This window comes from Natrix helvetica, assembly GCF_964273705.1.
Source record: "Natrix helvetica genome assembly, chromosome: 1".
NCBI lineage: Eukaryota > Metazoa > Chordata > Lepidosauria > Squamata > Natricidae > Natrix > Natrix helvetica.
Window position 1 is genome coordinate 10,043,437 of NC_138548.1, and position 23,681 is coordinate 10,067,117.

Below are 23,681 nucleotides of genomic sequence, written 5' to 3' on the forward strand. Positions count from 1 at the left end.
GTCTTTCAAGGGAGGATTTACAGTCACAGTCCTTATCTGGCTTGGAGAGCTGCCAGGCCGAGATCTGCAGAACTTGGCAAGGAGTCTCGGAGAGTCAGGAACCAATTAAGGGAACTAATTGTCTCCTGCAAACTCCACTCCCCTTTCGCTCCTCTTTTATTTCCTCTGGGAGGGGCCATTCATCGTCCCCCTGTGGCCCTACTCCCAAGTCAACCCCTGTTCTTTAGCTGTTCCCTTCGTCTGGCAACTCTGCGCATGCGTACACTGGGAACAGGTTCCAGCTTTTTGTCTGCCTCGCTGATGTCCGACTCTGAAGGCAGCTGATAACTGGCATATGGCCCTGGCCCTCACTCTGCCTCTGACACAGAGCCCTCATCAGAGCCTTCCCCAGACTCCAGGACTGGCCCATGTTCCTCCCCAACCTCCTCACAGTCCGTATCTGCTGCCAGCTCCACTGCCTCTGGTGGGCCACAACACTACCTTTAAATGGTCATTAAACGAACTGTTATAAGTTGAGGAGTAACTATAAATGCTCAAGGATGGGATGGATCCACATTCCACTCACGAGACAGAAGTGCCATTTTTAAAGCCTTGAAGCCTTAAATCTCGCCCGAGACTCAGGTCTCACTGATCCAAATGGAAGTGTTGACATAGCACCGAACGGATTCAATTTATCGACAAGTGGAAAAAAATATTTCAGGCAGCTCAGCCCACTCCTATCCCTTCCAGGCAGGAATAGAAAGCCCCTGAAATTGAGGGGACTGCTTTAAAAGCAGTTGAAAAGGAAAGTTGAAGGGATCAAATCACTTTGGGTTGCTTGCGGGCGGGGGGGGAGGGTTCCTGAAAAATCACATTCATAGACCATTTACCACAGGTCAAGTAAGGTACTTGAGTTCAAGACCTCTCCAAAATGATTAATTAGCATTGTCAAGGAAGCTATTAGAGAAAATGGAAGTGTTGCCAAAATGAACAAAAAAGAAAGAAAGAACGAATCTATACATGTGCTTAAAAATAATCATCCAAAAATCTAAACTAATAATGAGGGAGACGGATATACAGGTAAAACTCAAAAAATTAGAATATCATGCAAAAGTTCATTTGTTTCAGTAATGCAACTTAAAAGGTGAAACTAACGCATGAGATAGACTCATTGCATGCAAAGCAAGATAGTTCAAGATTTGTCATAATTGTGATGATTATGGCTTACAGCTCATGAAAACCCCAAATCCACAATCTCAGAAAATTAGAATATTGTGAAAAGGTGCAATATTCTAGGCTCAAAGTGTCCCACTCTAATCAGCTAATTAAGCCATAACGCCTGCAAAGGGTTCCCGAGCCTTTAAATGGCCTCTCAGTCTGGTTCAGGAGGAATCACAATCATGGGAAAGACTGCTGACCTGACAGTTGTGCAGAAAACCATCATTGACACCCTCCATAAGGAGGGAAAGCCTCAAAAGGTAATTGCAAAAGAAGTTGGATACGCATGCGCTCAAAAGCCCAATTGGGCTTATTATCTGGGGAGGTCTTATTTTGAGGGAAACAGGGTATATAATTACACACACGCACCCTCAAGCAATGCTTTTCTGATATTGTATAAGGATTATTATCCAACGTGGTGGAAAGCATTGACTGAGACAAAATTATAAAAGTCTTTGCAAAGGCAATTCTTCCCTTTGAATAATAAAAAAAAAGCAGCAACAACCACAGAATAAACACGTCTTCCGAATGGCAAGTCCTTCATCGGAGCTTTTCCAAAAGGCTTTTGACAAAATCTCTCCAGGGGAAACTCAGGAATAGGAAGTGTATATGATTCAATAAAAACAAAAGAAGAAATAGGATGTTCTTACACCCAAAGGTGCTTTTTTCCAAATGGCAACTGGGCTTCTTGGACGAGAAGCAAAACGTTCCCAAAGAAAAAGAAAGCCCAAGAAAATCCAGTTGCCTTTTGGAAAAGCACCTTTGGGACAACCCCAACCTGGATGACTAAGAATCTCCATAAGACATACAGGACATTCTTACAATACTGTACAGCAATCCAAAACAGTGAAGTCCGCAGTTACACATATTTAAAACCTTGTTGGACACGCGGAACTACGTGATTGGGCTTGATAAATTGACAGTTAAAGCTTGAACATTAATGAGTAGTTACCATCGGCCTCTCCTCTCCCCTTCTCTCCCTCAGGCGTGCCCCACAGAAGCCTCTCCTCTCTCCTTCAGGCTGGCCCCACAGAGGCCTTTCCTATCTTATCCCCTTCTCTCCCTCAGTCTTAACTCCTTAGCATTAGAGCGTTTTTTCAGGTGGGGAGGGGGAGTAGAATGTGTAAACTCCCAGCCTGCAGGCCAGATGAGTCATGCGCTGGCCATGCCCACACCCAAGTGGCAGTTGGAGCAGAGTTCTTTTCAGGTGGGGAGGGGGAGTAGAACATCTAACTCCTTAGCATCAGAGCGTGTTAATAATAATGTAAGAAATGCTAATGATCTGATGGTCAATTTTGAAAAATCCTTTTAATCCAATTTTGAAAAATCCTTTTTTAGTGAGCACCTAGAAGCCAAGAGGAACATATGTGCCTAATTTCAAGTTTTGAATATATATATGATGGATCTTTCCATATTTCCTTAAACAGTGTGTCGTCTGGATACAAATATCTCATTGCAACAGCCTTCAGCATCTACAACATCATTCATGTTAATATTATTTCTATAGTCTTAAAATTATAGTATCTTAAACAATTAAACATAATACTAACAGTTATCTTATTTATACCTCTTAACATATTTTATATCCTTCTTTAATCTTCTTTTATTTCCAATTTCACTTTTTAATAATAATAATAATAATAATAATAATAATAATAATAATAATAATAATAATAATAATAATAATAATAATAATTTTATTTGATTAGCCGCAACCCTCTCCCGAAGGACTCGGGGCGGCGTACAATCAAAACGGATAAAAATACACATAAGACAAACATATATACAAAAAGAACAGAGACATATACATATGTGCATGGAGGAGAGTTGACTTATAAGTGAAAGACAGTTAAAAACACAATTTAAAATCCCCTTAAATAAAATTACTAAATTAAAAAACCCATCAGGAGCGATACGAAGTTATGGTTGAGCCAGGCCAGCTATTTGGAAAAGGTGGGTCTTGAGCTTGACACGGAAGGAGCGGAGATCAGTAGTGGTCCTAATATCCGGGGGAGGTCATTCCACAGGGCTGGGCCCGCCACAGAGAAGGCTCTGCTCCTAGGCGCCGCCCCATGGCACTGTCTGGTGGACGGCACCTGGAGAAGTCCCTCTCTGTGCGAGCGGATGGGTCGTAGGGATGTATGGGGCAGAATACGATCCCGCAGGTAACTAGGTCCTGAGCCATGGAGCGCTTTAAAGATCGTAATCAAGACCTTGAAACGCACTCGATAGACCACAGGAAGCCAGTGCAGCTCGCGCAGGAGAGGTGTCACATGGGAGTACTTAGTACTCCCCATAATCACCCGCGCGGCCGCATTCTGGACCAACTGCAGTCTCCGAGTGCATTTCAAGGGAAGCCCCATGTAGAGAGCGTTACAATAGTCCAGGCGAGACGTCACCAGCGCATGGGTGACTGTGCGTAGGGCGTCCCGGTCCAATAGGGGGCGCAATTGGCGCACCAGGCGAACCTGGTGGAACGCCCCCCTGGCCACGGCTGTCACATGTTCATCCATGGACAGCCTGGCATCTAGGAGGACGCCCAAATTGTGCGCCCGCTCCACGGGGGCGAGTTGAATGCCCCGAATGGCCAGGGATGGAATTATCTGGTTGAACCGGGGAGCCGGAACCCACAGCCACTCCGTCTTGGAAGGGTTGAGCCTGAGTCTGTTGTCATCCATCCAGACCCGTACGGCTTCCACACACCAGGACATCACTTCGACGGCCTCGTTGGGGTGGTTCGGGGTGGAAATGTACAGCTGAGTATCATCAGCGTACAGATGATATCCCACCCCGAAACCACGGATGATCTCACCCAGCGGCTTCATGTATGTGTTGAACAGGAGTGGCGAGAGGACCGCCCCTGTGGCACCCCACAAGTCAGGGGGCATAGGGTCGACCTCTGCTCCCCTGCCAACACACGTTGCGTCCGGCCAGAGAGGTAGGAGCCAAACCACCGCAAGACGGTGCCCCAGACCCCCAACCCCTCCAGTCGGTGCAACAGGATACCATGGTCGATGGTATCAAAAGCCGCCGAGAGGTCTAATAGGACCAGGATAGAGGAACAGCCCCTATCTCTGGCCCTCCAGAGATCATCTACCAACGCGACCAAGGCCGTCTCTGTGCTGTGCCCAGGGCAAAAGCCGGACTGGCACGGGTCTAGATAATCATTATCCTCCAGATGTCGTGGAAACTGAGAAGCCACCACACTCTCTACAACCTTCGCTAAAAAGGGAAGGTTGGAGACAGGACGATAATTGGCCAGCTCTGTAGGGTCCAGGGAAGGCTTCTTGAGCAAGGGTCTCATCACCGCCTCTTTCAAGGCGGCCGGGAGAGACCCCTCACCCAACGAAGCGTTCACTAGGCCCAGGAGCCAGTCGCGTGTAAACTCCCAGGATGCCAGTACAAGCCAGGAGGGACACGGGTCCAGTAAACATGTGGTAGGTCGCAGTCGTCCACGCAATCTGTCCAAATCCTCGATGACAACCAAGTCAAACTCCTCCCAAAAAGGTTTCTCAAGACTCGCCACTGGCGTCTCGACTGGGCCACTGAAGGGGACCCAATCCTTCCGGATTTGAGCGACTTTATCCTGCAGATATTTCCCAAACTCCTCTGCCCTACCTTGTAGAGGGGCCTCCCACGGCCTCTGAAACAGAAGGGAGCGGGACACCCGAAACAGGGCGGCAGGGCGGTTCTCTGCGGATGCAATGAGAGCGGCACAATATTGACGTTTGGCCGTTCTCAATGCCACTAGGTACATCCTTAAATGGGCTCGTACCTGTGCTCGGTCAAATTCGGATCGGGAGGATCTCCAACGACTCTCTAGGCATCTCTTGCGGCGCTTCATCACCCTTAGCTCCTCGGTAAACCAAGGAGCCAGGGTGGATCGTTGCCGCCGGAGAGGCCGCAAAGGCGCCACCCGGTTCAAGGCCCCGGTAGTCGCATTATTCCACGCGGCCACCAGGTCCTCTACCCGAGGGCAGGTCAGGGCTGCAGGAGGTGGCCCAAGCTCCGTCTGGAACCTGTCTGGTTCCATCAAGCGCCTGGGGCGGAACCATCTAGTGTTTTCCGGTTCCGCCTCCCCGCAGCGAGGGGTAGCACCAGGGAAGTCAAGTCGGAGGAGTGAGTGATCTGACCATGACAGAGGAGTGATGGTTAAATTCACTCCTCCCAGATCACTCAACCACTGGCCAGAGACAAAAACAAGGTCCAAGGTGTGACCTCCCTCGTGTGTCAGGCCCTGAATCATTTGAGTCAGGTCCATGGCTATCATGGAAGCCATGAACTCCCGAACCCCCTCTGATGCTTCTCCCACCGACGGCAGGTTAAAATCCCCCATCACTAGAAGTTTGGGGGTCTCAACCGCCACCGATGAGATCAGCTCGAGGAGCTCAGGCAGGGTCGCTGATGTATGGCGGGGAGCCAGGTATACTATCAGCAGGCCCAACTGCCTCCCAGGGCCCCATTTCACAACAAGGGATTCACATCCGGACGTCTGTGGCACAGTGGACTCCCTCGGCTCTAAGTCCTCCCGGATAATCACTGCTACCCCACCGCCCCTTCCCCGGGCCCGGGGCTGGTGAAATGCTTGGTAACCTGGTGGGCACATTTCCACGAGGGGTAACCCTCGCTCGTGGCCCAACCAGGTTTCCGTTATTCCCGCGAGGTCCGGCTCCCCCTCCAAAATTAGATAATGAATGAGAGGGGCCTTATTGACAACGGACCTCGCATTGCATAACAACAGCCTCAGGCCCTGGGCCTGCAGATCCTGACCACCTAGAACGCGGGGGTTGGTACAAGCGACCGGGTGTAACCAGCACCCACGGTCTCCCAACCGACTGCGAGTTGTTAATCTGTCCTCGTATCTGCCCCTCCCTACGACTGTTGGAATCAAGGAGCCCTGTATAGGAATGATATCCTCTCCCCCCTCCTCCTCTCTACTCCTTCTGCTCAAGACCCCACCTGGTGACCTGGCTCTGTCATCGCTCCTGATCTGACCCACCCACCCCCCAACCCCTAAAAGAATTAAAAAAACATTTAACTAAAAACCCCCTAAGTCTCCGCTTCCTCCACCTCTCGGGATTAATGAATCCGTCATCAAGGTGGGCCCTTGAAAGGGCGGAGGGCCACACCTGCGAGAGGGGGGACTCCCGCAGTAGGATTAGGTCTAGCCTAGAGTACATATGCTGTTAAAAAATTCATCAGGGCCTAGGCTCTGTGCTGCAGATGGTGTGGTCAATACGCCATAGTCCAATAAAATTGAAAAAGCCGGGTTCCGGTGCAAAGAGAATCGTCCAGTCCAAGATGAGGGGGGGTAGTGATGATAATAAGCTGGTCAGGTGCCGGTCAGTAAGTGGGGGCTAGTGGGTGGTCAATGGTGGATGGCGAGGGGTAGATGGATTTTTGCTTGATAATGGGCAAGGGGCAGATGGTCAGTCAGATGAAGATAGGGAGGTAAAAAACCTCCAGGGCGCGCACGGATGAAAAACAGGGGCAGTTGTTAATCCAAAAGCCAGCGGGGGGGGGGGGGGGTAAACGGAACAGTCAAGGAGGTGGCTGGCAGGAGGTAAAAAACTCCCCTGCCAAGTCTGATGTTAAAACTCCTGCCAGTTCCCAACAAGCCTCCCCCCCAGCCTCCAAGCAGCCTCCTGGAACGCAGCCCTTCTCCTACCAGGCCTTCGGCATTTAGGTCTTGCCTAGGCCTGCATCCAAGTTCTAAGCACTCCAGCCAAACCATTACAAGCCCCAACGCCGCTCCTACCGGCCTCCAGTCCTTCCTGCTCCAGTCCTTGGCTCGCTCCAAGCCACAAGCCTCCAAAAACGACCACAGCACGCCCCCGCACGCTCCAGGTGCCGTTTCTTCGCCTTTCGCCATTCTTCCGAGCTCCTCCAAACCTCTCCGCTCCCAGAACGGCGAACTCAACTCCTCCGGTCTCAAAAACGGCGTTTCTGGGCGGCGTCTCTCATCGGCAGCTCATCGGTCCACTCTCCGAGCTATTTCCAGGTCTTCAAGCCACCCTGGGAGACCCCCTTGGGTCATAAAAAGACCCAGGGAGGCTGTTTATTGGACACCTGGCCCCCATGATGTAAAAAGGGGGCCGGCAGCACCCCTGCTCCCTTAAAAGAGCTCGTGGATCTAAGGAGCTCTCAGGCAGACCGCCATTGCTCCAGGAAGCTCCTCACTCACTCTCCTCCCGCCTTTCCTCGCGCAGCAACTTGTGGATTGCGCCGAGCTGCCCCAATGATTCTCTAATCATTGATAAAATACTTCCCATATCATATAATATTCAGTTTGTTCTTTCTCTTTAATTGTTAGTGTTACTCTGTTCATTTCTGCACATTCTAATAATTTTCCTAATCGCCTTCTCATCAATAGGAATCTTTTCACTTTTCCCAAATGGAAGCTTTTCAACTTCTTCATAAATGCCAAAGTTGAGGTGATTCATTTGCTTTAATTTATGAAAGTTAAAAGAAGTTAATTTGATAAAAAAAAATAGCCCAGCTTCAAACATACCTTAATAAGATCTGTGCTGATAGTAATCAGACGGGATAGTAATATTGGAAAGGGGATAACTGCACATGTACATTGCACGAGTCAAAGAGGGCTGTGAAAGTATTTACAAACCCCTCGCATTCTGGACATAAATGGTTTCAACTCCTATCCTCAAAACAACGGTATAGAGCACTGCACACCAAGGCAACTAGACACAAGTACAGCCCCCCCCCCCGAAAGCCATCACTCTGCTAAACAAATAATTCCCTCACCACTGTCAAACCATTCACTAAGGCTGCATTACTATTACTATTAGTCTTCTCATCGTTCCTATCACCCATCTCCTCCCATTTACGACTGCAGGACTGTAAGTTTGTGGCTTGTATCCTTCTGATTTATATTGTTTCCGGATTGCTTATTTGTACCCTCTGACTCTAATTAAGTGTTGTATCTCATGATTCTTGACGAACGTATCTTTTCTTTTATGTACACCGAGAGCATATGCACCAGACAAATTCCTTGTGTGTCCAATTACACCTGGCCGATAAAGAATTCTATTCTATTCTATTCTATTCTATTCTATTCTATTCTATTCTATTCTATTCTATTCTATTCTATTAAGGGCTTCATGAAAATATCAACGGGAAAACCTGCTTTTAAAAAGGTGAATTGTATAAATCGGATCACTGGGAAAAGGAAATAACCGGGAAAGGACCAATATATTACCTACTCTGTATGGGGATGTCTTTGAAAAAAGATTCAGATGCTTTTGTTGGTCTAAAATGCAACAGTCTGCCTGCTAAAAAAAAATACAGGCTTAGTTATATTACAACTAAGGTTGCTACATAGGTTTTAAGAGTTCAGACTCTCATACAATTCAACATGCTGGTAAAAATATAAATGTGTGCCTTTGAGTCAGTCTTTCTGGGGGCTACCCGAACAAGCCCATGAACTGCAACCATTAACTTTAAAGCCAGTGTATGGTTTGGTGCCTGAAAAATTGCAAAAGTTTATTTCCCATCCAGGTTTGACCTGTTCTATACAGGAGAAAGGGGTATGTGGAAGCATTTCACTCCATGGGCAAACAAGGGACAACCTCCTTGGTATATTCAATAGGTGTCAATAGTAAGAGGGTATAGTAGTAAAGGCATCAGGCTAGAAACCGGGAAACTGGGAATTCTAGTCCTGCCTTAGGAATGAAAGCCAACAGGGTAGGCAATCACCAGGAGTCTGTGAGTTCTAGTCCTGCCATAGGCATGAAAGGTAGTAGGGTGATTTTGGGGCAATCACTAGGTGACTGTGAGTTCTAGCCCTGCCTTAGGCATGAAAATTGGATGGGTGATTTTGGGCCAATCACCAGAAGACTGGGAGTTCTAGTCCTGCCTTAGGTATGAAAGTTGGCTGGGTGATTTTGGGCCAATCACCCGGAGACTGGGAGTTCTAGTCCTGCCTTAGGTATGAAAGCTAGTAGGGTGATTTTGGGGCAATCACTAGGCGACTGTGAATTCTAGCCATGCCTTAGGCATGAAAATTGGATGGGTGATTTTGGGCCAATCACCAGGAGACTGTGAGTTCTAGCCCTGCCTTAGGCATGAAAGTTGGATGGGTGATTTTGGGCCCAATCACCAGGAGACAGTGAGTTCTAGTCCTGCCTTAGGCATGAAAGTTGGATGGGTGATTTTGGGCCCAATCACCAGGAGACAGTGAGTTCTAGTCCTGCCTTAGGCATGAAAGCTAGTAGGGTGATTTTGGGGCAATCACTAGGAGAATGTGAGTTCTAGCCCTGCCTTAGGCATGAAAGTTACTTTGGGCCAGAGTAACTGGGGACTGAGAGTTCTAGTTCTGCCTTGGATACGAAGCCAGCTTGGTGACCTTGGGCCAGTCACTTTCTCTCAACCCTAGGAAGGAGACAATGGCAAACCACCCGAAAAGCCTTATCAAGAAAACTGCAGGGACTTGTCCAGGCATCTCCAACAACCTGACACTACTGAAGGGAAGCCAAAAAACCCAAAAATGGAGTCAAGAATCACGTCCTAACAAACCAGTGGTGAAACCTAAATTTTGTTCCCACAGGTTCTGTGGGCGTGGCTTGGGTGTTCATGCAACTGGGTGGGTGTGGCCAACTTTTTTTCACTTTATAAAGGATTTTTTTCCTGCTGGTTTGGGCAAATAGGCAGGAAAAATGCTTTAAAAAGTGGGAAAAACAAGCTTCTGACGATCAAGCGGCTCCCAGCTGATCCGCGCGGCTCCCAGCTGATCTGCGCGATCCTCAGAAGCTTTTTTTTACTACCAGTTGGCAGAAGCAAGGACAATCGTCCCAACTGGTTCAGCTGAACCAGGCTGAACCAGGAGGATTTCACCCCTGTAACAAACCTAAATAGAGCGGCTGCGGTAAATACACCTAGTTATCAAGACTAATGCCAAGCCCCGAGCAGCTAATCCTCATGAAGAAATGGAGGCTGCCAGAGACTTTTTAATCAAGTTTAATTGGAAGGGGTGGGGTGGAGTTAGGTTACAAAGTCTTGACCTCTTGGTAAGTTTACTTTAGCACTCCATTTATCTGCAGGTCCTCTGGAGTCAGTGCTTGGGTTCCTCAATCCTCTTGATGACCATCTACAGTGGTTATCCATTTTCATGATAAAGGACGTACAGATGTTTTCAACCAGAATCTTCCCCCCCCCCCCCAAGTAATTTCTTCAACAAGGAATGTTCTGATGCAAGGTTCTACATTTAGGCAAGGAAACTGGGATGGCGTAGGGCAGTGATGGCGAACCTTTTTTGGCTCCTGTGCCAAAAGCGGGGGGAGCGGAGGGGGGTCGTGCTCGGGCGCGCCATATCCATAATGCTATGTGCGCAACCTCACTCCCCGCGCACATGTTGGCACGACCAGCGACCCCACCCCCCTTTTGGCGCGGTGTTTTCACCCTTCCCAGGCTCCAGAGGCTTTCTAGGAACCTGGGGAGAGTGAAAACAGTCTCCCCCCCAGGACGCCCTCTGGAAGCCTCGGGAGCTTCCCTGAAGACTCCGGAGGGCAAAAAACAGACCTACGGGCAATGGTGACTTCCGGTTTGCCCATAGGGCCGGTTTTTCGCGCTCCGGAGGGCGAAAAACGGCCTCAAAAGAAGTCCGAAGTCAGCTGGCCAGCGCGTGCATGCCCTAACAAATGGCCCCATGTGCTACCTGTGGCACGTGACGTGATAACAGCGCTCCAATATTTGAGGGGCTGCCACAAAGAAGAGGGGCTTCACTTATTCTCCAAAGCACCAGAAGCCAGGACAAGAAGCAATGGATGGAAACTAATCAAGGAGAGAAGCAACCCAGAACTAAGGAGAAACTTCCTGCCAAATCTAATGGCTAGAGAACCTAGGAAATACAAGTGAGTCCTTCTTTTTCTCAAAAGTTACTGTATAATAATTCACAAGTAAAACCCCCAAAACACCCTCTTGCTTTTTGCTACCCAAATGAAAAAAGCCAATGTTTCAGAAATTCTATTACACAACAATTACAGACAGGAAGACTTCATAGTATTATTAACTGCACATTTATATTGCTGGATTATAAACCTTATATTTATAAAGTACCTAAGGGTACGCTTGACGCTTTATTACTCGGTAATTCTGCATGGTTAAAAGTCTTTGAGGCTTAAAGAAGAAAATACAGATGAACCAAACATGGGAGTTAAGACTCTGAACTCAGCGTCGAGACTTTAGATTTTCCTGGACAACCCTTTGGTGCAAATCAGATGGAAAGTATGAGTAGGCTGCCTCACCGCTCGTTTGCATGCTCCTGGGCAACCTGGAATTAAGGAGAAACTTCCTCACAGCCAGAACAATTAACCAGTGTATCAGCTTGCCTGCAGAGGTTGTGGGTGCACCATCACTGGAGATTTTTAAGAAATTGGACAGCCACTTGTCTGAAATAACATAGGGCCGTGATGGCGAACCCATGGCGCGCGTGCCAGAGGTGGCATGCAGAGCCCTCTCTGTGGGCACGCGCACCTTCGCCAGCTGCTTTTCTGCTTTTTTTTCCCGGTTTTCACCAGCTGGTCTTCGTGTGTGCCGGAGTGCTGGACGCCCAACGACCAGCGATCCGGTGCACATACAAGTGCCAGCCACCTGGCTTTTGGGTTTCTGGTGCATTGGGTTTCTGGCGCATGCAATGTGCACTGGCCGGTTGGTCTTTGCTTGCGCCAGAGCACTGGAAACCTAAGACCAGCTAAACAGCATGCATCTGCACACGGAAACACGAAGACCAGGTGGCTGGCATAGGTGTGCATGTACCCAATGACCGGTGTATGCGCACCGGCCAGCTAGCCGTCAGGTTTCCACGCTCTGGTATGCACACGCATGTGCATTCCTGCTTGGGCACTTGGTTACGGTTCACCACCACGTATGTAGGTTTTCCTGCTCGAGCAGGGAACTGGACTAGAAGACCTCCAAGGTCCCTTCTAGCTCTATTCTGATTAATAATCAAGGAGGAACAGGAACATTAGGGATTCTTCTAACAGTATTAAGTCTTAGCAGATACCCAAATCTTAATGCATATTTTAGTTAAACCTTGGAGCTCGCAGCTGCTAAGTAAACTCAATGACTTTGTCCTTGAGAAGATAGTACAGCTATTGTGGGGGGAAGGGGGGGAACCCAAATAAATTGCCGTTTATCCCAGTTTTCAGATTGCACCCAGCGCTGCTCCAAGCAAAGAAACCTATGCTGTTGGTTTGAGCTCGACAATTCGGTTGCAAACGTTTTGTCCCCATTCGAGGAGATATCGTCAGTGCGTTTTGAGTTCTTTGAACAAAACGCACTGACGACGTCTCCTCGAATGGTGGCGAAATGTTTGCAACCAAATTGCCATGCTCGGAGCGCAAACCAACAGCCTAACCACCAACCCGAGCTACTAATATTCAAACACATTTCAAAGAAACTTATTCTGGATCTTCCAAACTATATTTTGGACAACAGTGTGAAGACTTATCATTGGGACCAATAGTAATCTTCATGTTGGTCACTGAGAATTCTCAGTAGAATCTGAAAGGATTGACCACAAAATGTGGATAACTTTAAGGGGAAGTAGTCTATTTCAGAAAGTGGTGATGTTTTAAGAATTTTTCTCACTTCTATTAATCTAGGAGGGTGCTGGTCATCATTACTGATCCTCCCAAAAATGGCAGGAAAAACTAACTAAAGATTATTTCCAATTGTTGGAACTTTTTTTTCAAGGGAAGACCAAGCTAAATCCATTTTTGTTATTCTTTTCCCCGCTTTAATCTTTTTATCAAAAAGAAATCAGGCAAGTTTTGGCAGCTTAACCTGACATTTTTTTTAAAAAAAAATTGAAGCATTTTAATCAGTGTTTATTTATTTTTGGTGCTGTCCTATTCTAAATAGATTTTGTCCGCATGTCTATAAAATATAAAACCTGTTTTGCTTGTTATTTTATCACGGTGGGTTTCCTGAGCATTGCATTTGATAGGAAAAGAGCATAGATTTAATATAAAGAAATAAAATCAAGGCGGCACTGAGAAACCCCCGAGGATGATTCCCAAAGTCTATTTTCCTATTCAAAGCTGTCTCAAAAAGAGCAGCTGCTTCCTTAAACAAATCACCAACATCAGGTCAGCAATGGATAATATTGGAAAAGCAGAGTTGGGAGTGAGACAAAATAGGCAGCGATACTCTACTTCGTAGCCTCAATTTCATGCCTCCAGAAGTGCTGGACATCACCTTCCATCATTCACAGGCAATTTCAGCGATGCCACTTGAGAATTCTATGAGTTCAACACATCTTGGAACCAAAAATGTGTTCTAGAATGAGGTCATACTTCATGAGACACCAAGATCCCGATGCCTACGGTTTCCTTGGGGACATCAAATTTCAGTCCAAAAAAAAATGATATTTAAATCAGGATTTGATATATTCGCCCTAAGACGCTAACCCCAAACAAAAGGCAGCGCAAGAGTGTTTCAAATGAAATAAATAAAAAGATTGTCCACCCACAGTACCGCTTCACAGTCACAATCCAATTTCACAGTCCATACAGAACCTGACAGCTGTGAACATGTGAATTTCCCCCCTTAAATTGGCACACCAATCTTTCTTCTTTATAGCCCAGAGGTTACACTCATTAGCATTAACATCTGGAACAAGGATAGACTTACTCATTATTTATTTATTTTAAATATTCCTAGTTGCCCATCTACTGAGAAGGACTAGGGGAGACATGATAGCAGTCTTCCGATATCTATGGGACTGCCACAAAGAAGAGGGAGTCAAACTATTCTCCAAGGCACCTGAGGGTAGAACAAGAAGCAATGGGTGGAAACTAATCAAGGAGAGAAGCAACCTAGAACTAAGGAGAAATTTCCTGAGAGAACAATTAACCAGTGAAACGGCTGGCCTCCAGATGTTGTGGGCGCTCCAACACTGGAAGTTTTTAAGAAGAGATTGGAGAACCATTTGTCTGAAATGGTAGAGAGTTGACAGCTTTGAGCAGGCATTTGGTCCCTTCCAGCTCTTGTTATTCCGTTAGCCACGCTCATGGAAATTATAGTTTAAAATGCAATAAAAACACAAAAAAGCAATAAAAAGGTGTACATACTAAAATATAAATCAGCGACCATAAGTAATGGAGTTTTACCATTCTGACATTTCAAAAGTCAAAATGTCGAGGGTTTTCAGGATGAAGTTGTGAATTGACTCCATAAAGGTAAAGGTTCCCCTTGCACATATGTGCTAGTCGTTCCCGACTCTAGGGGGTGGTGCTCATCTCTGTTTCAAAGCCGAAGAGCCAGCACTGTCCGAAGATGTCTCCATGGTCATGTGGCCAGCATAACTAAAGGCCAAAGGCACACGGAGTGCTGTTACCTTCCCACCAAAGGTGGTCCCTATTTTTCTACTTGCATTTTTACGTGCTTTTGAACTGCTAGGTTGGCAGAAGCTGGGACAAGTAACGGGAGCTCACTCCGTTACGCGGCGCTAGGGATTTGAACCGCTGAACTGCCAACCTTTCTGATCGACAAGCTTAGTGTCTTAGCCACTGAGCCATCGTGTCCCATAAAGTAGTGATGTGTATTTTTGGTACCATGCAGAAGCCGGAAGAAAGATGGGTTTAAGGAACAGCAGAGAGGTAACTGCTGCCCTTGTGTGAGTTCTTAAACCTTTCATCCAAATCATCCTTGAAGTGTACACATATTTGATATACAACATGTGAAGTAAGATAACTACATTTGACACACCCAAAGGTCTATTTCCTATTTTTTAAAACTTCGATCCTACACCTACATAATCCCACCAAATTAAAAAAGAAAAAACCTCAGGGTGAAGATTAAGACATTAATGAACAATCTCATCAAAGGAGCAACTGGAAGGAGCTAGAAGACCTCCAAGGTCCCTTCTGACTTCATTACTCTGCACAAATGTTACAGAGGTGAAGACCTCTATTTCACCAGTTCTTTTTTTTTCTCCCCCCTTTCCAAGTTCTCCTTTTCACATTCTCTCACACAGCTCTTTATCTTCTTGTCCTTCATCTTCAGCCCACCCAAATTCCAGCTGCCTCCACCTTATCTCACTCACGTCCAATTATTTTTCTTTACTCCAAAACCTCTACCAAGGCCATTGCAAAGCAGATGTAATCTTTAAAGAACTCCCTAACTTTTAATTCCCCAATGGTCTGCGGACATGCACCATCCCCTTTCAGAAAACCATTTTTTTTCATTTTCACCTTGGCCATTGGATGACTCAAGATTTTGGTTTGTTGTTTCTTCAGATGGCCAAAAAAAACCCCCAAACTGACCCTCTTGAGATCTTTAGATGGGACGTTCAAACCTTCTGCCTCTCTCCAATATTTGTCAGATTTAAAGCTTGTTGCTCTTCAAAGCCGGGTGTTAGTTTCTAAACAAATACAGCTACATCATCTCTTTTCTTCCAAGTGCAGTCATTTCCACCAAGTGCAACCTTGAACATGGACTACACAAATTTGTCAGCAGCTCCAAGTCTTTCTCCCCAAATACCCTACATGTATTTTTCCAATATTTCCTACTCTTTTATCATCCCTTCAAACTTGAATCAAGCTTCTTAGAATTTCCGGCTTTTTCCCCTCAGTAGATACACAATTTCTAGCTCGATTCTCCAAATTTCAGTTATGCTCCCGAAGGTCACCCCTTCCTCCATTTTGCAAATTCAAAACGTAACCTTCCAGGTACTTTATATTTATCACACCAAAAACTTACATCTTTGTAGATGAACTATCCTGATTAGAAGCATGCCAACCACACCACGTCCCATCTGGACCATTTGACACACAACCTTCGCACCCATCCTCGGACTCCTTAATTTTGGGAGCCACTTCGTCCTGAGAACACCCCCCCCCCCATTCATTTGTGGCCCCTCCAAGGCAAACCTCAAGTTATCCCCACCTCCCCAAAAAGTAATCCCAACTCCACCGAAGTGCCCTAAAACCCAATTTTTCTTGAATTCCTCTAAACACAACTGTTTCCCAATAAAAGACCCCCGCCCTGAATGTTTAAACCCTGGAAAAAGTCACAAGGCGAGCATCCGCAAACCCTCAAAAGACGTATTTATAAAATTACACCCCCCCAAAAAATATTTTGCAAACTCTCAAGAATCCCAGTTGTTTTTGCAACACCTGCCCTCTAATCAATCCTGCACCCCCAATCCTAAGGGCAACAGTTCTATCTCCCCTGCACCCCAGATCTTCGCAGAGCACCCCAATCTCTCATCAGCTCCCTGCCCCCACACCCAGAAGGCCTCAGCACTCCCACCTTCAGCTCTGCACCCCCAAATCTTCATCTTCCTCTGGTCCACAAGTTTGCCCCCCTCCATCCCCATCGTCCAAACCTGCCCATCCTTGCTGAAGCCCCCCCAGTAACCCAAAGTCCCTCCAGAAGTTTTAACGACCCTCCCGAAGTGCCCCCCCTCGGCCACACCTTCCCACCTGTCCCCCACCATAACCCCACAAACTCTAACCCACTCGAGACCCCGCTCCTGCCCTGCCCCTCCGACCCCAGGCGCTGCACCCCCAGCCAAGTCCCAACTCCTCCATCCTCCTCGCCTCTCCGGCCCCTTCATCCCCCCCCACGCCCCCCCCACATCCCCCCCACCCAGGAACTCTCTCACCTGCAAGTCCCACCTGCTACCCCCCTCCCCAAAAACAGCCCCTGCCCTGGCTCCCCACCTTCCTGCGCCCCGAGAGTCTATCCCCCCGAACCCCTCGCCCCACGGGGTGCCCCCTTCTCTTCGGAGGGGGGAGGGGAGGAGGGGGGAGGGGGAGAGGGAGCCGACTTTCTCCCCCCCCCCCACTCTCTCTCTCTCACACACTCACCTCCGCCATAGCCGAGAGTGAGAACGGCGGCGGGGGGGGGGAGGCAGGAGAGCCCCGGATGTGGAGGCGCGCGCTGATTGGCTGCCGCGCACGGGAACGGAGCGAGAGGGGAGGGCCGCGCGCGAGAGAGGGGGGGGCTTGGAGGAGGGGGGGTGCTCGCGGGTGATGGGTGGGGGGGGTCGTCGATGGGTGGGGGGAGGCCGACCCGAGAGCGCTCTGAGGTAAAAATGTGGGGCGTGGAAAGCTGAGGGGTGGGGAGGGGGGAAACGTCGAAGGTCGGCGGAGAGGGAGGGACAGGTGAGGCAGGTGAGGGTCTCAGAGCCCAGCGGGGACCTGGAGGGAGCGGGGAGCCGGCTCTGGCGACCCGCCGGGAGGGAGATGAACGCGGGCGAGGGGAGAAGCTGAGGTTAAAAAAAAAAGGAGGGGGGGAGATGGAGGGAATTGGGGGATGTCAGGGATGCTGAAGGGGGAGAGCTGAGGGGGCTTCTTAGGGAAGGAAAGGATGTGGAAAGAATGGCGTGGAAAGTAAAACTACATTTATGCAAGCAAAACCAAAGGTACAGATACAGTATATGTGGTGCCTGTTGAATTTATAATTCAACAAAGTTGGAAGGGACCTTGGAGGTCTTCTAGTCCAACCCCCTGCTTAGGCAGGGAACCCTACACCACTTCAAACATCTTCATCCAGCATCTTCTTAAAAACTTCCAGTGTTCCAATAGTAGTAACTGCGAGAGGGATCTTGGAGTCCTAGTGGACAACCATTTAAATAGGAGCCAGCCGTGTGCAGCAGCTGCCAAAAAAGCCAGCACAGTCCTAGGCTGCATCAACAGAGGGATAGAATCAAGATCATGTGAAGGGTTAATACCACTTTATAAGGCCTTGGTAAGGCCACACTTGGAATACGGCATTCAGTTTTGGTCGCCACGATGTAAAAAAGACGTTGAGACTTTAGAAAGAGTGCAGAGAAGAGCAACAAAGATGATTAGGGAACTGGAGGTTTGCCCGTTGGGTCATTTCTCACCCTCCTCGGGCTTCAGGAAAGCCTCTGGAGCCTCTGGAGGGTGAAAACGGCCTTCCTAGGCCCTCCGGAAGGCTGAAAATCAGTGCGCGCAGGAGCTGAGGACTGCCAAGGGCTGCCGTGCCAGCAAATATGGCTCCACGTGCCACAAGTTCACCGTCACGGTTATAACAGCTCTCAAGAGGAGGAAGGGATCTGTATTTTGTACCAACTGAAGTTTCAAAGTAGCTTTCCAAGACAGCCCCATATAATGCACGTTGCAATGTTATCCAGTTTTAATACATAAGAAATATGAATTATTGTGAATACCTAGCAGAGAAAAGAATGGCTATGATTAAAAATAGGCAAATGGAAGGCCACTTATGAGAAATAACGTTAATGGACAACATGAAAAGTGGACACCAAAAAAGTAAGTGGAATAAAACATGGGAATAAGGCAGAATTTTAACAGGCCAGGCAGGAGAATAAGGAACATCACTGGGCAATATTAAAGTATGTTGAGTGTGCAAAATGTGATTCAGTTCACGTGATCAAAGTTAAATGTGGGAAAATTAGTATGCATGGTACATGAAAGTAGTCAAAATGGGCTAGGGGGTTAAAATAATGTTGTGAAAGAACAGGAACAAGAAATGAATAGTAGAGTAAAGAGTTAATGAATTGTAAAAATTAACAGGAAAGAGATGAGGACAAAGCTAAGATAAAGGATGAATATCATGCATGATGTTTCCAGGTATCTATAGGCTTTTTTCATCCAGAATCTCATAGAGCCAGACTGACTGGTTTTTGGGTGATTAAATTTATCATCTTTAGTCTATGAGCTATTATTTGGGTTCATCCATGCTTTGATTTGGTTATGAATCCACTTATTATATTTTATTTAATGCATAAATATACAGTGCAGTATGTGAAATCAGTTACTGTATTCTGCTGAAAACGAGCAAGCAATAAGGTGAAAATTAAGATTCTAAGATTAAAAAATTGGAGACACAGAAATAGTGATAGAAGTATATGAATGGAAAAGTTTCATTGTCCACACGCAATTCAACAAAATAAGGTGTAAAATAATTGAATAAATCATTCCATAATTTTCTTTCGAGCAGGGACAGGTAGACTTCAGGCATATAGAACCTAATTTATTAATAAGAGTAAGGTTCTACATTTAGGCAACAAAAATGGAATGCACAGGTACAGTATAGGTGTAGTAGTAACTGTGAAAGGGATCTTGGAGTGCTAGTGGACAACCATTTAAATATGAGCCAGCCGTGTGCAGCAGCTGCCAAAAAAGCCAACACAGTCCTAGGCTGCATCAACGGGGATAGAATCATGATCACGTGAAGTGTTAATACCACTTTATAATGCTTTGGTAAGGCCACACTTGGAATACTGCATTCAGTTCTGGTCGCCACGATGTAAAAAAGATGTGGAGACTCTAGAAAGAGTGCAGAGAAGAGCAACAAAGATGATTAGGGGACTGGAAACTAAAACATATGAAGAACGGTTGCAGGAACTAGGTATGTTTAGCTTAAGAGAAAGAAGGACTAGGAGAGACATGATAGCAGTCTTCCAATATCTCAGGGGCTGCCACAAAGAAGAGGGAGTCAAACTATTCTCCAAGGCACCTGAGGGTAGAACAAGAAGCAATGAGAGGAAACTAATCAAGGAGAGAAGCAACTTAGAACTGAGGAGAAATTTCCTGACAGTTAGAACAATTAATCAGTGGAACAGCTTGCCTCCAGAAGTTGTGAATGCCCCAACACTGGAAGTCTTTAAGAAGATGTTGGATAGCCATCTGTCTGAAACGGTATAGGGTTTCCTGCCTAGGCAGGGGGTTGGACTAGAAGACCTCCAAGGTCCCTTCCAACTCTAGTATTGTATTGTATTGTATTGTATTATAATAGAGAAAATCCTTCAACAAAGGGACAGCATAGTTAGTCTGAGGAATTTGTTTTAAATATAGGCTTGGGATACACACACAACTTTTTTCACACAAAACTTATTCCTATTTTCTTGATTTCAGCATCTGGATTCAACAAGTAAAAGACTATAGGTACCAGTAATTGTTATTACATTACATTACAGAGCTATAAATTGAATGAACGCGTGCATAAATAACTAACATTAAAAAACGCTTTTTGATCTACTGAAAATCATCCATCTTTGCTTATCTTTGGTTTAAACTTTGCTGTGTTGACTACATTGACTGCATAAGATCATGCCTCTCTGAAGCATACTTTCTGATATATGTCCTTTCCCCCAAACTGTCCATATGTGGTCCCCAGACTTTCTTTCACAATTTGTAGAACTGTCAAACTAGATGGAGCCAAACATTTTGGCTCATATCTTCTTGCATTTTATAAATTTGGGAAAGTTAAGGGACAATATTGGTTTTGTAAGCTTTATAGAGACTAAAAGCACTCTTTCCATCCTTTAAATCCTTCTCCACACTTCTTCCAAATTGATTGTTGTGCAGTTCACTTTGGAGAGAACAGTTCTAGATACTGTAAGTTGCATCAAGTTTAGGGTAGTCTTCAAAAGAGGCACACTTGAACCTAAACTAGGAATTACCGTAATGTTATTCAGGAATGAAGGAATAGCACTTGTAAGTTGCCCAGAAATATTTAGCTGTCTACTGTTTAAAGTTAATAGAAACACAATGTTCTATATTTCTTACGAGTACTATCTGACCTGTTGGAAATTTTCAAATTTGATTCTAAACGTAAATGTAAACCAACGTATCAATGTAAACAGCATTTTGCAACAGAATTGGCTTATACATAGAACTGTTAAGTTTCTATGATGCATATATTAATCAGCTATTAGATAAAAAGGACATCATGGAGGCAAGTATTCCTAAAAGCACTAATACGTTTAGTAAAAGAAAGGAAATTGTGTTAATGGAAATTTCAAATATTTAAAAACATGTGATGTAACACAACACAAATATTTTTGTTTTGTTCAAGTATAGGACAAGAAAGAATACAATTTAAAATCCTTGGGGTGTAGATTCTGTTTGCTTTAGTGCAATATGAAAGATCTGGATTTTAATGTCCAGTGAGTGCTTTTGTAATAAAGTCTAGGCCTAATATGTTTTTTCTTGCTTGCTTCTCTTACTTTAGCTGTAAAAAATAAATTACCCACATACGTATAATGTTGGAGGATTTGTTATGTTCTTATCAAAAAAATGATAATTTGTGCATATTCTACATCTCAAGATAAGGTATTGAAACCTGTATCACAGCCAGAATCTGATTGGCTTAAGCAAAGATTTTATGTGATCCATGATACTACTTGATTCCAAAGAACCAGCAATGTTTCCGGCAGATGGAATTGTGCTGAAGATCAAGCTGAGCAGAATCTGTTTGAGTTAAGGTCATCAGGCAGAAGTAGCCAGGGGCCTAACCACTGATCCACTGATGATGTATATGATAGGCAGTTTACAGTTCTGAGAGATGCAAAATCCTTTAATTGGTTTCCCAAATAATACAGAAACAAGGAAAACCAACATCTGCACAATTCAAATTATTCTTCCTCGCACTCTTGCTGGACGACTAATTTCAAGAATGCGGGGAGAAGGATTGTATTTGAGAGCAGCCTTGGAAACTTTGTATGGGTCGTGCTCTTCAAAAATATAGATCCGGGGTCTGGAGAGCTTGTCTAATTTTTCTGCTGTAGGAAGAGAACGGCGTCTTCTATGTGGCTCTGCAAGAACAAACCCAGGAGAGAGAGAAGCAAATGTTAAAGGCTAAACTGACCATGACCAATGTTTCTAAAAAAATACAAAGATAAACTAAAATGATGCAAAATTCCTCAAACAATAAGATTTCAAATATCCAGTAGTTTTAAGGAATTGACTTTATAAATGCTGCTTTCCTCTTATGAGGTACCTTGGATGATAGAAATAGTTGGATCCAAGGGTTTACATTGCTGTCCAGCAGTTTAGCAAAGAAAGACCAACTCAGCTGTTTTCTCCCACTTCATTATAGAGATTGCAAGTCAAGAAGAGGTTGTGTTTTTTCCCATGCTTGCTCTTATGTGTGAGTTGGGCACCAAAAGTAAGTACACCTTAATAGTTAAAGTCCTTTTGTTAAACAAGTATTTAATACATGGGATGCTTTTTGACTATTGGATTTCTAAAATTTTAATTGCAACCTTGATATTATTAATTCATGTCATAATGAGATGAATTAATATCAAGGTTGCAATCAAAATTTTAGAAATTGCAATACACTAAAGGGTATACTTATTACTAAGCAGAATGAGAGCGCAAATTATAATAGTTACACTGAATCCACAGCAAATTGTCCCCGTACTAGTGATTTTGATAAGGATGCAGTGAGACATGCATCTGCCAGGATACCTTCATTCTGGTCCCTGCCCCACCCTAACAGCTTGCTGCAGCACTGTTATATGGACCTTCCCACTGCTATGGTAAAGTGTTCATTCATCCTTGAAGTCAACAAAAAATGTACCGTAGGAAATTTACTATGCCTCTCTCACCTCGTTTTGGGTCATTGCATTTACAAATAGGGAAAGTCCCCATGTCCAGTGAGAGTGGACCCTTTGGGTTTAATCACTGAACCACCTCTGGAAGCTGGACCAATATTATATCAGAGCCAAGAATGAGAGAATCTTTGGCTTAAAGTCATGTACTGAAGGTTGTAGATATAATGATCAGAATTGAAGGCTTTCAAAACCAAGCCGGAAAGTTATTGTTCTTTAAAATTTTTGCAGTAAGAATGTTATAAGAATTATTTCTTATGATACTGACATTTAGTTTAACCTCATCTTGGCTTTGATCAAACTATTTTATCAAGTATTTATTCAGTTTGCACTTTGAAATCAATTACTGTACATTCTTAACAGTTGCAATGTGTATGATACAAGTGCAATAAAACAATGACAAAGAATAGATAAGTAGTTATATCAAGTAGCATTACAAATCACAATGAAAAACAAACAAACACCAAAACCCACAGCTCATCTGAGTTACCATAAGCATTCTGTGGTTAGCAGATTTCAGAGTGTTAACACTAGGCTGGGCAACAAGTTTGCAGGAAGACTGTTCCACCACATAATGGCGATTGCTGAAAAACAAACCCTTGTAAATCATCCATGTGATCATCCACAACAGTGGGTCACAAGCAGTTTTCCTGACATGCCTGAATCAGATGAGTCAGTTATAACGCGAGTAGCCAAGCTATGTAAAGCCAAGCGCTTGGAATTGCACCTAGAAGAAAATAGGTTAGTTCAAGGCCTGAAGCATCAGTGGAACACATTTATGGTGATGAACTCAGCCCCCCCCCCCAAATAACCCACTGCCTTTTGAAATGAAATTTCTGGGTGGTGTTCAAAGGCAGTGCTGCGTAGAGCAGTGGTGGGATTCAGCCAGTTTGCACCACTTTGGGAAAACCGGTTGTTAAGTTTCTGAGCAGTTTGGTGAACTGGTTATTGGGAGAAATCATTAGGGCAGAGAACCGGTTGTTAAATGATTTGAATCCCACCACTGGTGTAGAGTGAAGGGTTCATGCACTTAGTGATGAAAAAAAATGAATTACTGTCACCTGGTTCTCTTGTTTTAGAAAGGACTACAGCCAGTGAGCCAGCCAGATGGTCAAAAGCTCTCTGCACACAGTTT

General features: G+C 45.4%; 2 protein-coding genes across 3 annotated transcripts in view; both read right to left on the reverse strand.

Annotated features, from left to right (window-relative positions):
- MIER2 (MIER family member 2) overlaps positions 1 to 17,096 on the reverse strand; it is a 94,335-nt gene extending 77,239 nt beyond the window's left edge. For both annotated transcript variants that reach the window (XM_081959116.1, XM_081959115.1), the window contains exon 1: positions 17,028 to 17,096. In XM_081959116.1, the coding sequence (XP_081815242.1) occupies positions 17,028 to 17,036 (9 nt within the window). In that variant the 5' untranslated portion in view covers positions 17,037 to 17,096. The remainder of the gene's footprint in view (positions 1 to 17,027) is intronic.
- A 4,461-nt stretch (positions 17,097 to 21,557) lies between these two features.
- Positions 21,558 to 23,681, reverse strand: part of SPMAP2 (sperm microtubule associated protein 2) — a 46,257-nt gene continuing 44,133 nt past the window's right edge. Inside the window, exon 7 of the mRNA XM_081939975.1 lies at positions 21,558 to 21,745. Coding sequence (XP_081796101.1) covers positions 21,561 to 21,745 — 185 coding nt within the window. The 3' untranslated portion in view covers positions 21,558 to 21,560. The remainder of the gene's footprint in view (positions 21,746 to 23,681) is intronic.